Source organism: Nilaparvata lugens, chromosome 4 (genome assembly GCF_014356525.2).
Source record: "Nilaparvata lugens isolate BPH chromosome 4, ASM1435652v1, whole genome shotgun sequence".
NCBI lineage: Eukaryota > Metazoa > Arthropoda > Insecta > Hemiptera > Delphacidae > Nilaparvata > Nilaparvata lugens.
Genome location: NC_052507.1, coordinates 78,642,952 through 78,661,372, shown reverse-complemented (window position 1 = coordinate 78,661,372; position 18,421 = coordinate 78,642,952). Strand labels below are relative to the sequence as shown.

The window sequence follows — 18,421 nt, the reverse complement described above, 5'->3', positions numbered from 1 at the left end:
AGCTCGGGATTTAGCTAAGTCCTAGACTTTAAACAGCTGGAGTCAGTAAATTGGTTTCCCAAAACGGGGCGTAGTCGCAGTCATTGTCATAGTCACGTTTGAATTAAATTTCGAAAAACTAGAAAATTGAACACAAAATAGAATAAAGAGAAAATAGTGGAAATGGAGAAAAATAATAGAGAAAAATAAGTTTCAGCTATTTCGAACTATTTAGGAATGTCTAATTTCGTCAAGGAAAAACGTTTCCAATTATAGAAATAAGAAAATAAAAACGATTAATGTTATAAAAGCTGCGACTACGCCCCGTTTTGGAAAGCCAATTTTCTGACTCCAGCTGTTTAAAGTCTAGGACTTAGCTAAATCCCGAGCTCGTAAACCGGCCCTAAGAACTATAAAGAGCTACAGTATTTAGTTTCAAAGTTACAAATAAGCATGCGATTGAATCAAGTTTGAAACTCTCTTTTGACGGAAATTACTGCAAAAAAGCATGCTTAAATGAATTATGCAGGATGCATAATTATTTGATCAATAAGACTGTATTTTCAACAGGAAATTTCTAAATTAATACCAGCTAGCAGTCTTTTATAATTGTGACTCAACGTTATTTACATCGACCATTATTGATTGTAAATTAGTTCATTAACAAGTGTCTAATTAAAAACTTGACCAACTGAAATCTTGAAGAATTTAAAATGGGTCTATAACCATCCTCGGTAAATGAAGAATCAATATGCTAAATTTCAAGTTAACCAGTTCAGTAGTTCAGACGTCATGATTCGTCATTCGTGAATTTCCTATTCTGGACGTGTATAATTACGTGTTTATAGAACATTATTTGGTCCAATTAAATCAACTATGACATCAGATTGTCTAAGCCTGATTTTTCAGTTAATTCGACAAAGTTGTTGAGTGTTGAGTTATGACTATTCGTTTTCATTTTCTAGTAGGTAATCCTAATTCAATTCAATTCAAAAAATAATTTATTCCGCACAACATAATATTATTACAAATCATTGTACCATCTAACAATACAAAAAAATACTAATGAAAATTATATGTTTTGCTTCAGATGACCTCTTACAGATCTGAGGTTCTGTCGGACTGATCTTAACAGATCTGCCCCCCCCCCCCTCCCCTGAAAGTTTACGGCAGAAGAACTTCTATACTATACTTCTTATTCTAGATTGTTTATTCTAAGCTTACGCCTATTGGCCCGGGTCTATTAAGAGACCTGAGAATCGAACTGCATTTTTTACGGAATTTTAAGATAGAGTATGAAAGTAACAAACTGGAGAATCATTACTTTGTTGTATCACATGAAACTGAATGAATTGTAGCACAAGTTGAGGAAAATGAAAGTAGTGGAATGAGTTTGTAGCTCAATCACTGCATGACCGTGGCAATCATTAACCGTAATCAACGCGGCGTATGGTAATTATGGGAAGTTATGGCAACACAATGCAATCTGCAACTGCAGTTTCAGAATGTTTTCAAACACGAATGCAAGCTGAACACGTGATCATGATAAAAGGCCGTACTTCTGTTTCAAATATTGATTGATGCATTTCTTGATTGAATTGTATGGATTTCACCTTGGAACAAACATTTTTATTTAACTAGTGAAATTCTGGAACGACAGCTGGAAAAATACATCAATTTGATGTCATTACTTTACACATATACTTTGATCAAGTGAATATTTAAATGAGGCTACTATTTTCAATATTATATAAAATGATTAATCATAATTGTAAGAGGGGTACTAGTGATTTCAATCAATCAATCAATCAATCAATCATTTTATTCAGTAAAATGCATTACAAAATTGGTCCCGCTAAACCTAAAAGATTTTACAGCAGGTGCCTACAAATGATAAAATACATAATAGAATGAATGCTAACTTAAAAAATAAACTAAGGAAAAATTGTTTCATGAAACTGGGAGTTTAGGAATTTAAAAGGAGTATGGAGTATTAGATGAACTAAGGATGATTAATAGGGTGGTATAGGGTTAATGGGAATTGGAAAAAAATGGAAAACTCAAAACTTTAAATCATAAAACTAAATTAATTTTAGCACAAGTTGAGGAAAATGAAAGTAGTGGAATGAGTTTGTGGTTCAATCACTGCATGACCGTGGCAATCATTAACCGTAATCAACGCGGCGTATGGTAATTATGGGAAGTTATGGCAACACAATGCAATCTGCAACTGCAGTTTCAGAATGTTTTCAAACACGAATGCAAGCTGAACACGTGATCCTGATAAAAGGCCGTACTTCTGTTTCAAATATTGATGCATTTCTTGATTGAATGGTATGGATTTCACCTTGGAACAAACATTTTTATTTAACTAGTGAAATTCTGGAACGACAGCTGGAAAATACATCAATTTTGATGTCATTACTTACACATATACTTTGATCAAGTGAATATTTAAATGAGGCTACTATTTTCAATATTATATAAAATGATTAATCATAATTGTAAGAGGGGTACTAGTGATTTCAATCAATCAATCAATCAATCAATCATTTTATTCAGTAAAATGCATTACAAAATTGGTCCCGCTAAACCTAAAAGATTTTACAGCAGGTGCCTACAAATGATAAAATACATAAATAGAATGAATGCTAACTTAAAAAATAAACTAAGGAAAAAATTGTTTCATGAAACTGGGAGTTTAGGAATTTAAAAAGGAGTATGGAGTATTAGATGAACTAAGGATGATTAATAGGGTGGTATAGGGTTAATGGGAATTGGAAAAAAATGGAAAACTCAAAAACTTTAAATCATAAAACTAAATTAATTTTAAAATAAAATAAACTTGATACTCTATAGTAAGTAAGCATCAAAAGATATTAATCTTATTCAGAGTTAATGATAATACTAAATAAAAAATACAATAAGTGATCGGGAGTCTCAGGATTATACTTTGAATAATTTTTGGAGTTTTATTAAGGCTTACTTAACCCAATCATTAAATCAATAAAAGAATAAATAATAGAAGAATATCGAGCTCATATGTGTCTTGAGGTCTAAATTTGATTTATATCTCTGAATCGAAATAGGCCTAATTTCATTGATTGCAATTAGCTCTCATCTAATTGGTTTATAGCTCTTAATTCTAGTAATATTGAGCTCTAATTTGATTGATTCAAATGCTTCAAAAACGTATATTGGTTAGACTGTTCAAGAAGCATTATATGACAAACTGATCATTTACTCGTATCATTGAACCCATTTGATTGTAACCTCGGTCAGAGCCTTCAATAATATGGAAATTGGATTCAAATAACTCATTATTTGCGAACAAAATACTATGAGAGTTTATCACTAATTATGAATTTCATTTCAATTCAACTTTTGACACTCACTCAGCCTTTTGTTTGCTTCATTTATATTCGAATAAATGAGTTCTCAGTGAACAAGAAAATATGACATCATATTAAACGTGTTACACCAGCAATTCGGAAGTCAAATTCAAATTCATCTGTTCCTTGCTGTACAAATTCATATATACAGATACATAATATTGACAAGAATAACGTTATCAATTGTAAAAAAGATCTCGAAGCTCACAAGACTATTGTCTGATTGTATAAAATAGTAAATGAACGTATAAGTAATATAAAATAGAATATAAGGGAAGATCTGGATGAAGTAAAGGGAGAAATAATTAGGACTAGGCTTCGATGCCCAATACTTTGTGGAGTAAATAACAATTATGTCCTATCACTGAGGAGTGACAAGATCTATCTAAGGATTCGAGAGCAGAAAGGTACTGGCTAATTCATTATCAGATCTCAACAATAATTCTACCAAGAGCGATGAGATTTGGCAGACATTTTCAAGTTTTCCAGCTAGCCAGCCGACTGGTGTCGAAATAAAACACTCTTCCACTATTCACACACATCTCGGAGATAGAAAAATGGATTGAAATAACTCTGGCGTTGGAGACGTGGTGCAAAATATCTAGATTGGGGATAAGCATCTTTTGTCTTGGAGCTTTCAACAAGATAAGACTGGCAAAATGAATTGCAGAATTTTTCAGGACTAGGGATTATTTTCTTCTGGGTTTTATCATGAGCAATATTTTTGTGAGATACATCCCAGTGAAACATGTAACAGAAACAAAGAAATTCTACAGTGGACAATCTAATTTATTCTTATGATTACTGGAGAAGAATTTATGTATATTTGACGCAGTGAATGCTTTACCATTTTCCACAAATTTTCACAATTATTTAAGATAGGAAATTCAATGTAATCCAATTCATATAATGGACATGTAAAAGATATCTAGTTTAGGTTTATAACTTTCAAGTTGATTGAATGAACATCTTCTAGTCATCCTAAATCATGATTGAAAACTGTATCAATTATACCTAGATGATGAACAATTGCAACTTGAGAATCGTGTATTCAGAACATGATGAATTCCCCGATTAGTATTCGAACCTGATTCATCCAACAAAGATGAACAGTTTTTGACCAAACTAAAGATACATTGCTTTCCCAGTTCAATGCTTCAAGACTTGAATTAAATTGTGAAAAGTTCATGTATTTCTTGGCTAATATTTGAATTGTTAACCATGCAGTGCACTGATGGTTTTTTGACCAAACTGAAGATACATTGCTTTCCCAGTTCAATGCTTCAAGACTTAATTTAATTGTGAAAAATTAATGTATTTGTTGGCTAATATTTGAATAGTTAACCATGTAGTACACAAATTAAATATTGTGAAAAATTAATGCATTTCTTCGCTAATATTTGAATTGATAACCTTGCAGTGCACTGACTATTCTATGTATTCTATACTAGTTTAACACAAATTAACAAAAATAATACATGCAAACAACAACAACAACAACAATCAAAATAAAACAAAATAATAAGAATAGTGGTGCGAGAAAAGGGTGGAGGATTGAAGGGTTTTCCAACTATGGTTATCTATGTACTTGGAAAACCTTCAATCTTTGAGAAGCTGGTGGAAAAGGTTTTCGGGAAAAGTAAATAGACGGTAGGTATGAAAGGATGGATTGGGGAAGAAAAAGAAGGTGGTAAAAAAGATTTGAAGGACCAGATGATTTACAAAGGATTGCAAAATAAACAAGCACACATGTAGGAAGATTGAGTGAAAACATCTCATAGATAGAAGAAGTGATTGCATTTGATCCAGGTGTTGATATCCTGTTTTAGTTTTTTAGTTATTTTCGCACATTTTATACTCTATGTATTCTATATAGTATAATGTATACTATCTAGCATTGTGGAATTTGTTGATCTAGGCTTTTTCTCACTTACTAAACTCGTTTGCTCAAGTTCCTCTTTTTAATTTCATGGCAAGGCTCTAGCAAACAACTAATTGAGTGGCTTATACCTCCGGGACTTCAGCCAAGTCCCATCTATTTCTGTTGAGCATTTTCCGTTTCTTCAACAACTTAATGCCGTTCAACTTGTCAGGTAGCTCGATATAGATAAAACTTTATCACCTAATTTTTTGAAGGTTGCGTCTCATTGCTTCAATGTGTTCCAGAACTTATTCCCTATGTTTGTTACCACGTACTCATGGCTTGAATAAACAGCAAACGTTTATTGGAGAGGTGTTGAACGTTGCTAATAATAAGTTTCGGAGTTTAAGAATAAAGTTTCGAGAGATGTTTACGATTTGACTAAATAATTTCTAATTCTCAGTTTGTTCATTGATCTTAGTGTATCGATTTACACACATTTACACACATTTTCATACGTTTATGTCCTCAATTATATATGAAGATTGAATATTAAAACTATATCTCTTCCATTGAACTAAAATATTTCATCATGTTTCTCTATCAAATGTAAAAAGGAGAATATAAAGAAAAACAAAAATCTGATTTCAAGAATCTCAATTTGAAATATTTTATCACAACATGTTTCGGACTGAGGGAAAAGGGTACTGAGATTTTTATTTTTACTTATATTTATATTACAAGTAGCCCTATACAGAAAAGAGGTAAAAAGGGGATTTTGTTCTGTTTTCTACTCCTAGTGATTATGCAGTTGATATATATTTTATTCTGCGTTTGTTGGAGACAGAATTCTGACCTTCATATTTATCATTCATCTTCAATACATACAGTATTCGATGATATAACCAATTCAGCTTATTTCCAACTCATTATCATAGATATAGACTGTAATATTAGATTGGTAATAGTGATAGTAGATATAATTTATTTATAGTTAGTATATTCTTTATTTTGTGAATTTATAGTTTGTTTCATGTTTTTAAGAAACTTTTATTATTAATCCATCCAAATTTAAAATTGTTTGTTTTATTCTAATTTATATTTCAGATTGTGATTTGGTGTAGAAATTTGAATGGACATAACCTATAATATATGGACAATTCAAAACTAAAGTAGGAAATTGAAGAAGTTTTAGGCAATAGCCTGATTTTTCTTTTCCGATTCTTGTATTTTTTTGCTAACCTTATAAATAAATAAATAAATAATTACATTCGATACTCTGTGCTACTCTGTGATATAAATAAAGAACTCTAACTCATCATTACAAATTTGAATTACAATTTGATTTCTGTACATTCATCAGTCTTCAAGAAACATCTATCACGGACATCGAAAACGTTTTCACCACGATTCAATAGAATAAACTAAATGAGACCAAGGAACTTTCTCACCGTACTTTGCAATCAAACCTCCAGCTATCTCTGAGAGATCCACTTGTTCTTTGATCAAGTAGAGATCTCTGTTCTTGAATCTCTGAGAGATCTTCATGTTCTTGACCATTTTTTGAAGGTGTAAGGTCTAGGGCATTGTGAAGGAAGGAATATCAGAAACCTTTACAACATCCAGCTATGGATGGAAATTAAATTGTTTCGCATCTACTAAATGTGTTGTCGAGTTTTACCAGTTTATTTGTTTGACTAGTTGATTCAGATTTTAATTGTGATTAGTTCTCAAATTGTTAGCCATCTATGAATATTATAGATACATTACAATTGATAGAATATTACAATTGTTCCTGTAACGGTCCGTGCAAACCTCAGTTTGCAGCATGTGGCTTCAATGTTAAACGGCAAATCCATTCACAAATTTCAACCATAAACCACAGAGAAATCGAATTGATTTTTCAAATTTTAATAGGTAAATTTGTATTTTACTAGCAGGTAACCCGTGCTCCACAAGGGTCTGCTTAAAGTACAAATGTTAATAGCTTTGCGCACTGTTGTCATTTCCATGCTGATTCTATCAAGAAAACCAAGGCTCTAGTTTTCATTCTCCCTTTGGTAGAGAGTTAGTGGATAATGGACATTGATATGTCCAAAGCTCCGCCAATTTATGTAGATGCATAACAATATAATTATCCATAGTTATTATATTACAAATTACTTTTTCATATCATATACTTTCAATAATTATTTTCTTAGTCTATATTATGTAAATTCATCTATTATTTTGCTGTATCGTAAGCTATTGTATATAAGTGTATAAGCCAGTTTATATTGTAATCTACATAAATAAAGTACTCAATCAATCAATCAATCAATCTCCCACAATTAATTCACAGGCTCTCTGGACTCTGTAAAATCTGGCAGCACTGTAGGCCTACTCATAAGAGCAATGCTGCAATCTAAAGGTGCGTACAGATTTACGCGCTGCGAAAATGAGCAATTCACTTTTAATCAGATGATGCCAAGCTTTTTATATCTATATCTTATACCGTTTCTGTAAAAATACAGATATAGTTAGCTGATTAAAAGTGAATTGCTCATTTTCGCGGCGCGTATAATATCTTTACGCACCTTAAAGGCTAGGTGCGCACACCAGTTAGTCAAGACAAGACAAGACATGATCAGACACATTTAGTCACAATACTTCACATAGCTGCTTGTGACACAACTTACACTGATTAGTCATTGCAATGAGACACACATAATCAAGTATGTGAAGTATTGTGACTAATCATGTCTGATGATGTCTTGACTAACTGGTGTACGCCCAGCCTAAAGGAGCGTACAGACTTATGTCAATGTCATTTCGACCATTAAATTTAGTAAAATTGGGATTGGCTTGTTTCATTGGCTTGAAGAGTGATCTTATGTCTTATGTCAATGTCTTATGTCTTATGTCAGACTTATGTCAATGTCATTTCGACCACTACATTTTGAATGAAAAAGACTAAGAAATTGTTAAAAAACCACTGATTTATTGATAATTAGGAAGACCGGTTTCGGTTATTACACCATTGTCAATCTCTGATAAACCCCTGTACGCTAGCATCAGTTTATCAGAGATTGACAATGGTGTAATAACCGAAACCGGTCTTTCTAATTATCAATAAATCAGTGGTTTTTGACAATTTCTTAGTCTTTTTCATTCAATATGAATAATTACCACAATATCAACTTCTCAACTACACAAAAAACCATTACATTTTGTAAGATTGAGATTGGCTTGTTTCATTGGCTTGAAGAGTGATCAGCTTTTCAGTTTGAAAACTCAGGTAGCTCTCTCACTCTCTGGGTGTGGTTTGCTCATTGTTTTATTTACTAAATGGATTGCGTGTAGACTGTCTTCTCTAAAACTCAATCCAAACTTGCAGCATTGAACGACCAGGTAGCACTGTATTTTACTTGAAAGAAATTCTGTCAGTTTAAAGTGAATCCCATAGTCGGCTGGTGACTTGTAGACACTTGAATGCATTAAAGTGAGACAAGGATAGCTCGCTATCAGTAGACGTCTAACTCAATGGATATAGTTAGTTAGCTGAATATAGTTAGTTATCACCTGTGTTAGTTAACCAGGAGGGGAGCAAGCCGCCATGGCGAGTCACTATCGGCCAATCAGAGGCCGACTTTCATTCCTGTGTCGGGCACAGGGCGAGGAGAGGAGGTGGTCTTGATTAATGATGTTGGTCCGCATTATTTATAATCCATTGTAAGTAAACTGTGTAGGCGGCAACTCAGTTAAGGGCGGAGCTCGACTTTCTCTTTCCTTTTCACTCGGATATCTAAGTGAGAGAAGGATAGAACATCTACGGAACCATTGGGAGGTACCTGGTTCGGGCACCTCTACTCCTCCACTAGAGAGGTTGCAAGCAACTTAGTTTATCTATCCTGGACTACTACAAAAAACACCAATGGATTTGAATACTCAAGTTTGTAGCGGAGACCCTGATCAAAGTCTCTACAAATATTGCCTTATGATATCAGGTAGCTTGACTACTTCTAAGGATGAAGTAGTGATGATGATGAAGGACTCTGAGTGAATTAGTAATAAATTGGAATGGTTTTTTGTTGGTGGTGATTCCCTTAAGGGAAGGTCAGACTTGGCCTCAAGGGCTTTGAAACCAAACTTATACGAGTATAGTCACTTAATCACAGTTAAAATTCAACACATCTTCATGCAACTAAGCCTAAATTATTGTCGGTTGTTTGTGTTACATGATTAGAAGAATAATACGTTGATGTTGTTGATACCACTGTTTTTGTTCAAAATCAATTTAAATTACAAAACAAAAAAATATCTGGTGTGGCGCACTCACACAACTTTCCTTGCCGTTATGAAAATTGATCATTTGACGCTAGTGTTCACGCACATCTCAAGTCCACTATTCCAAGATCTGAGCCAGCTTTTGACAGGACAATAACGATGGAGACACACGAAGTCTGCTATCTCTTCATATTGAATTATTTAATAGAATCAACAGTTGCCAACAGTTTGCAATTGAATTCACATTTACATTTTCTCGAATTCCGATCTTATTTTCAATTTTTGGTGATTTGTAGAGATTCTCATGCTCAATATTTTCCACTTGAAATTTTTTGTTTAAAATGTATCTGAAACCTGATAATTGGGAATCTAAAGTCGAACTTAGCATAAATGGGCAAAGGATAAAAATAAACTTTCTACTGGTGATATTTTTATAGTTTTTCGATTTGTATATCATCAAGCTATCAGAATGAAAAAGTTTTCTCAGGAAAACATTTTTTTCCGATCATTACTTTTTGAGATATGAGCGCTTAAAGTTAAAATTTATGAGACAGAACTTTTCAAATTCGGTAAGGAATAAATCCGAGGGATCTAGTGGATGAATTCTTCATGGTATTGATGATCGAATAGAACAAAAATTTCCTGAAAATATCAATTTTTGAAAAAGTTATTCAATTTACCAAAAATGACCAATTATAACTTTCTAGCTATTAAATTTAGTTTAAATATTCAATTCACCAAAAATAATTTTTTTTTTAGTTATTTTTAGTAAATTGAATAACTTTCTCAAAAATTAATATTTTCGAAACATTTTTGTTTTATAGAATCAACAATACCATGAAGAATTTTACCTCTGAATCTCATGGATTTATCTCTCACCGAATTTGAAATGTTCTGTCCCAAAAATTTGAACTTTAGGCGCTCATATCTCAAAAAAAAATGTTTTCCTGAGAAAATTTTTCATTCTGATAGCTTGATGATATACAAATCGAATATATTTGAAAAATATCACTAGTGGAAAGTTATTTTTAGCCTTTGCACAGCCTTAATAATCGAGTAATATTGTAATATCTGAGTGATTCAAATTTTTATAAATGTTTGTGTTCTGTTGTAGCCTACGAGCAGAAAGTCTCCAGCACGAGCAGTTCCACTAGCGGCTTCAGCAGCATCCACTCACACGCTGCCAGCCAATACGCGGCGAGCTGCGCGTCTCCAACAGGCAGCGTGATTTCAGTGACGGCACTATCCGACGAGGACTGTCAACAGCCAAGCAACCTGCGGCTGCGTCTGGCCGAGATGGGGACACGACAGTCCCCTGAGACAGTCACGCGGCGTTCCCCGTCCTTCGCCGGCGTGGAGGCGGGCTCCCAGCGTCTCTCGCCCGCTGAGACAGTCACGCGGCGTCTCTCGCCGGTCCCCGGCGCGGAGACTGGCACATTCCCCGTCCCGGACCTGGAGGCGGTCGCTCGGTTGACGGGCATGGTGCGGCGGCATGGCGTTGACACCGAGACGCTGCTCTACGTCATTCTCAACATCGTCTGTCCCAACGTTGATGAGGCGTACAACCGGATACTTAACGGTAAGACGTCAATTTTTTATTTGCTTGAATATGCGTAGCTAGTTCATGGGATAAAGTATAGCAAATTGTATGAAAATGGGGTGTGAATGGGATAAACACAGAGTATACAGGTAGGACAAAAACAACGCACATAATTATTGTTTATTTGCCAACATGCCAAGAGAACAATAATTATGGGATATTATCCTTGTGCTCTCATATGTATCTCAAAATAAATAATATAGGAATCATGTAACTAGTTTATGGAATAAAGTACATCAAATTGTACGAAAAAAGGGTTGTAAATAGTAAGAAAAAAGGATAGACACAGAGTATACAGGTAGGACAAAAACAGCGCATATAATAAAGGATTCACGTAGCTAGTTTATGGGATGAAGTATAGCAAATGTTATAAAAATTGAGTGTAAATAGTGTGCAAATAGGATATACACAGAGTATACAGGTAGGACAAAAACAGCGCACATAATATAGGATTCAAATATATGATTCATGTAGTTGATGGGATAAAGTATAGCAAATTGTATAAAAAAGGGGTGTGAATATTGCGAAAATAGGATAGAAACAGTCTATACAGATATAGGATATGAATATAGGATTCATGTAGCTAGTTTATGGGATGAATTATAGCAAATTGTATGAAAATGGGTCGTAAATAGTGTGAAAATTTAATAGAAATGGAGTATACTGGTTGGACACACACCGGTTTTCTCACTCACTGCATGTCCGTATATGGATCTTGCATGAATCTATATATAATAAAACTGGGAACTCAAATGATGACATGAATAAATATATCAATTTAAGCTGCTATTTGTATTTGTTTACAAAAATGATCTGGCTAGGTTATGGAACCACTGTATTGTCTTCTGTAATCAACAAATTCAGTTCTTGCTGGAACAATAAATTATATCTAAACTTCTTGGTCGGGAAATATTAACATGATAATTATCTTTTTCTAGGTTCTATGAATTCAGTCGTAGAAAGAACCGTTCCTTGTATTCCTTGTTGCTAATCGAGATAATGAGATAATTTATAATTTAATTTTTCGAATATAATAAGATCTATACATTTCAATTCACACTACGATTTTTCTACATAATATAGAGAATGAAATATAAAAGTAATTTCAATTTTTATTCTTTTCATGAAATATTCTAAACTAATAACTTCTAACTGAAGCTTCTATCAATAGTTTTTCATTTTACATAATTCTTCTCTTTTCCAAGTATATTCTCTAGTCATAATACCGAAAGTTTTTGCTAATACTATATGTTCGATTGGAAGAAGGGGCATAAACTTCCATTAGAATAATTACGCTTTAGTTTTTTTATCGAGTTTCATCACAGTTTTTTGAGTTTCCATTTGGAAAATCATCTCGATAACAAGGAATGGCTGCAAGAAGTGGAACCACAGGAGGGAGAAAAGTGAAGAAAGAAGACATCTGTACGAAGAAGAAACAAGATATCTCTACAACGAAGAAAGAAGGAGACATCTCTACAACAGAGAAAGAAGACATCTTTACAAAGAAGAAGGAGACTACTGAAAGGGGACTACATAGAGGCATGGACCTGCTTCTATTCACTTTTTCCTGAATCAAGAGCGCCGTAAAAAATTCTGTAGAAATGAATTGGCAGAAGAGGATGAATTTGAATCAGTAAATGAATTTTTAGAAATTCAGTTACAACAATATTGTTACAGCATGTGTATGTATACATTTTATACATTTTATACATTGATTGATACAAAATCATTCTCAACTATGAATGATTGAGGAAGGAACAACAGGTTTAAAGCCCAAAACTGTTCCTTTCCCAAATTTAGATAGAAATTATATGAAATGTATATGAAGTAGTACAGAGGGGCAGACATCTAAAATCTTACTGGAGATCCATTCTACCCAATTTCTACAATAGCCATTTCATCAGTTAAACAGTGAGAGAAGTTCACTTTTGAGAAATGACAGTGTTACAGCAGCTCATAGACTCCAAACTTCCAAGTTTGTCCAACGTCTAGTGACCGTTTAAGCTTGAGTGAAACAATCTGCTAATGAACAAAGTTAGCTTGAAATAATTATCAACTTCTTCAATTCATCTTGATCAATATTATTCTCTCATCTTAATTTCAGTTCAATACGGATCACTCAGTTATGAGAGGCTTGAGATTTTTTAATAGTAATATGGAATGGAAACATTATTTTGTTTGAGACAATAGAAGATTCTCGATTCATAGTCTTTGTAATCTCAAGCTGGCAAATATCAATCATTTTTCACCACTGAATTTCAAGAAAGGCTGGAATTTATTTGAATAATGGATGTCTAAGAAGTTATAAATGTGAAAAATGAGAAATTACTGAATACTTTTGCATAAACCTTGAACGTCGACTACGAGCTGATAAATTTCAACCAAATAAAGTACCTTTCTGACTCATTTCTACGAGCGATTTTTCATTCTACAAGAAGGAGATTGCACTATCCGTTATCGCCGTGACGTCATATTCTAAAAATTCAGAGTTCACTGGAGAAGTAATAGAAAGGAGGAAGCGTACAACACACTATTACAACGCAAATGGATGTCTTTCAAAATATATTTTGAGAAAATCATTTTTTAAATTTGAAGAACTTTTTAATACATTTTTGTGAATGCTTCATGACATATTTTGTCTCTCTCAAAACTTAGTACTGACATATTTCAAATTCATCTCTCGATAATTTTTCTCCTTCATAACTTAGGCTAGTACTGAAATCTTTCAAATACTTTTATAGATTTCTTCAACTTTTTTCAATTTTGAGTGGATGTCTCATTACATGAACTTAGTACGGTACTGTCATATTCCAAATTCTTCTCTTAATATTTTTTTCTCTTTCATTACTCAGTACTGAAATACTATTCTAGATATCTTCAATTTATTTCAATTTTGAGTGGATGTCTAATTAGATAATTTCTTATCAAGATTTTCTTAATCTTAGATTCAAATTTGAAGTGAAGTGTTACATAGCTTCTTGATAACATTGACATTAGCTTTCAACATCTATAATTTTCAAAAAGTCTGAATAGTTTTAAAAGTTTGAGAATCACATGAACAATGCAATCTTCAGTTGGAGTCAAGTTCAACATTGGATCATCATTATTCCAAATACATAACCATCTCAAGAGTGAAATAATAGTGGAATATATTTCAACGTGTGGAACATCACACCTGCAATCGAGAAGGAAATGTTGAAGAAACTGGAAGAAGACTTCAATCATTCAACAATATTCTCAGAGGATAAACTGCAAGATGACTTCCAGACCTCTAGATCAAATACAGAGTATGAATTTTTGGTAAGTATTTTGAATAGTATTTTTTGCTGATCACGTTTACTGATTATGCAAAGAACTATTTATGAATATGATTCAATTCATGAATATGATTTAATTTATGAATTAGATTTAATTTATGGATATGATTCAATTTATGAATATGATTCAATTTATGAATATAATTCAATTTATGAATCTGATTCAATATATGGATATGATTTATTTCATGGATATGATTCAATTTATGAATATGATTCAATTTATGAATATGATTCAATTTCTGAATCTGATTCAATATGTGGATATGATTCAATTGATGGATATAATTCAGTTTATGAATCTGATTCAATATGTGGATATGATTCAATTTATGAATATGATTCAATTTATGAATCTGATTCAATATGTGGATATGATTCATTTGATGGATATAATTCAGTTTATGAATCTGATTCAATATGTGGATATGATTCAATTTATGAATCTGATTGAATATGTGGATTTGATTCAATTCATGAATCCGATTCAATATGTGCATATGATTCAATTCATGAATCAGGCTTGAATTTGGCATAGAGTTGCTGAAAACATAAATACATGATACACATGATTTAGTCACGAGAAAACGGTCGAATTTGAGCTGCTTAAAGTCAGTAACACACTGATCGGTTTTTGGACATACGATTTTTTACCGTTCTTATAAACTCTATCAGGCTGGGCGTACACTGGTTAGTCAAGACGAGACAAGACATGATCAGACACGTTTAGTCACAATACTTCACATAGTTGCTTATGAAGACATGTCTAATTGTAAGGACTAATCAGTGTGAGCAACTATGTCAAGTATTGTGACTAAACGTGTCTGATCATGTCTTGTCTTGTCTTGACTAAGTGGTGTGCGCCTTGCCTTAGATTAAACAGATGATATCAAACATTTGATATGTGGCAAGCTACGTTTGATGAGGTTGAATTCGTGAGGACGGCAAAAAATCGAATGTTTAAAAATCGATGTGTGTGCTCAATCGATGATACATTCAATCGAAGTATTAACTGGCTCAAAGGTGGCTAATTATCTATATTTGAAATGAAATGAATTGAAGAAAAATCTACAGTTGAGATGAACATATAGTACAAGATAAACAAATATTCCAGTACCATACAAGAAAAGTCGAAAAGATAATGAACAATTATTCTTGATTAAAAGTAACGTCTCTACGTAAAGTAGTATAATCGCCAACCGTGTCGAATCCTATTTTTGCTATTCATATTTACTTATTAAATCCCTTGCGTCTCATTAGAATAGAGTTCATAAAAATCTTCGATTAGTTCTCTCAAAAAATGAACTCTTCAATACTCTCAACAATTAAACTCTCAAAAAGTACTCAATTTTTCAGCTAGAATCAACTTTTTCAACAAATTTAAAGAAGATGTAAATAATTTCCATCTAGCTGTTTACCCTGTTGTCAATATTTGCAGTAGCAGAAGTCTTCGGGGTGAATTACAGCATTTAGATTAAGATTTTCGTTTAATAATGACTATCAAATTTGAAGAAACGTATAGTCTATCGTATAACAATTAATTCTACCTTAGCGCTACACATATTTTAAGAATCATGATTGGTGGATCAAACTAAAATTAATTGTTGTTTGATTTTCATTCATCTAGAATCCAATCTCCTTCTTCAGAAGTGATCAAACTGTAATTATTGATTTTTGTGTGTATCAGTTCATAATCGCATCAGGAAAAACAACTTAATCAGAATCGAATTAACACAAGTGCAGACACAACTTGAGCTCAACTTTCATATTAATTAAAGTTCCCAGAAATTTAGACTTATTAGCTCTTTAATTCCTAGTAGCTCAATTTTTCCTCCAATTTAAAGTTTGGGAGCTCAAAAAATACCAGTAGAGCACCAACTATCTCGAGATAAGTTACAGTGAGTCAAAAAATTATAAACATTTAATTGAAAAACTCTCCCTCAGTTTGTCATTCTTGTATAACAAAATGCTAGTAAGCAGAAATTGAGATTGCAAACTTATTTTGTGAAGAATACACTCCCAGAAAAATCATCATTATTGAGAAATCTGTTTTTCTCGATTGATATTCTTACCTTTTTGTGAGAACTTATACACGTTTCTCATAATTCAAAATCAATCCAATCATCTTCTTCGTCAACTTTCTTGCGAATTTAATTGGAAAACTTCTTCGAGCCACGTGGCTGCTTTATTCTGAATAAACAAGGTGAGTTTTTCATTGGATTCACGTTGCAAAGAGATGGATATAATCAGGTTATTGTGATGATATTTTTTCGAGAGTGACAATTTTCGATAGTACCTGCTTTGTCATAGCATAGCTGATTTGATATAAAGCTGAGATAAGTTTTAGATGAAAGGATTCGAATTGTAATCCTTACAAAAAAGATTCTCCAGGATTATAAATAATTTTTCCGTCATGATTTCAATATAATATTATTATGAGAATGATCGGGATTTCCATATCATACCAATTTCTAGATAGAAATTAATAATAAATTGCATTTATTCAAATAAATAATAAATTAATTAGTATCCCATGATCAGAGAAGAAGAGACACGAATCATATAAGATTCTCATGGCTGGATTTAGAAATTTGACGCCCCCTAGGCCCAATATTTTTTAATCCCCACTCTACTATAACATATTTATTTTTCAATTCTATAGCAGGAATATGTTTATTCCTTGAACATAATATCACTATACAAACCAAAAGCTGTATTTTTCTGTTTGGGGCTAGTTTTGAATATAAATAAAAAGTAAAGTATTCGTTTATTTACTTAAATACAATAAAATACATAATTACTTTATTCCATTAGGCCCAAACACCTGAAAGAGGTAAGGTCTGTAAGGTATTCGATTAGATCAGATCAAAACTAAACTATTTATTCTAAATTCATAGCAACGTTCCAATAATTATTTTATCAATTTATGATTTTATTTATAAACCAAAATTTTCTTTCCACCATTCACCATAATTATAGGCCCACAAATTCAAAGAATCTCCACGTTTCTAAAGTAGTTTATCAGATTTTACAGGTAGACTTGTGAATGTTTCTTATGGATGTTGTGATCGTTTAGGCCCATATTCTTAAAGTTATGAAATTAATTTATCATTAGAGAGTTACAAGTTCTAGAATCATGAAAGTGGTTATCGATTTTTAATATCATCAAATTTGGGAAGAAATATGATTTTTCAAGTAAGACGTTTTCCAATAAAGCAGTCACAACATATTTCTAGAAGCTGAGAATAACACAATTCATCATCTATATGGAGTATGGAGTATGGTCACAATCATGGGATGTTACCTGGTAACATATTAACTAGAATCTTATAATCTGAATTCTGGTGTTTCATATCATAGCCATTCCTGATAGGGAACGAAGTTATCACAATATTTATTTATTTATCATTTACAATCAACTTAAGGACAAACAAACAGACAACAGTCCAAAACTTCTTTCTATCGCAATAAATTGTCCAAATAAAGGTTGAGTGCGACTTTCCAATTCTTCACTAATTTCACTAATTTGAAACAAAACAAACACTTGAAACAATTAATTTTGAATTTTGAAAGATTATTCTATGATTATTAATACATTCTCCTAGAGTTTCCTTGTTTATCCTGTTAAGTTATTATTAGTAGAGAGAGAGAGAGAATTCTGCTACTATACTCCGTACAAAAAAACTTTTGACTTGGAGGAATATCCTCCAATTACAGTAAAGGATAGAGCCATAGGTAGAAGCGGAGTTGTCAATTTGTCAATTAGACCATAGAGAAACAATAGCGTAAGTAGATATCCCATGGTATAGGGCGTTTATGTCGCAACTTTTACTGTTATCTCAAGCCGATTACTGTTGATTATTGTCTATTTTTACTGTTTTGACCGGGTAAGAGTGTATAAACGGCACAATATGAGAGACTACCAGCGTCATAAAGCTTCACGGGAAATAACTACGTGGACTATCAGCTTGAGATAACAGTCTGCGACATAAACGACCTATACCAT

At 32.7% G+C, this 18,421-nt stretch overlaps 1 protein-coding gene across 1 annotated transcript in view; it reads left to right on the top strand.

The window, feature by feature from the left end:
* Nucleotides 1–18,421, top strand: part of LOC111054599 (doublesex- and mab-3-related transcription factor A2) — a 202,158-nt gene that overhangs the window by 117,571 nt on the left and 66,166 nt on the right. The window contains exon 4 of the mRNA XM_039426559.1: nucleotides 10,613–11,077. Within this exon, the coding sequence (XP_039282493.1) occupies nucleotides 10,613–11,077 (465 nt within the window). The remainder of the gene's footprint in view (nucleotides 1–10,612; nucleotides 11,078–18,421) is intronic.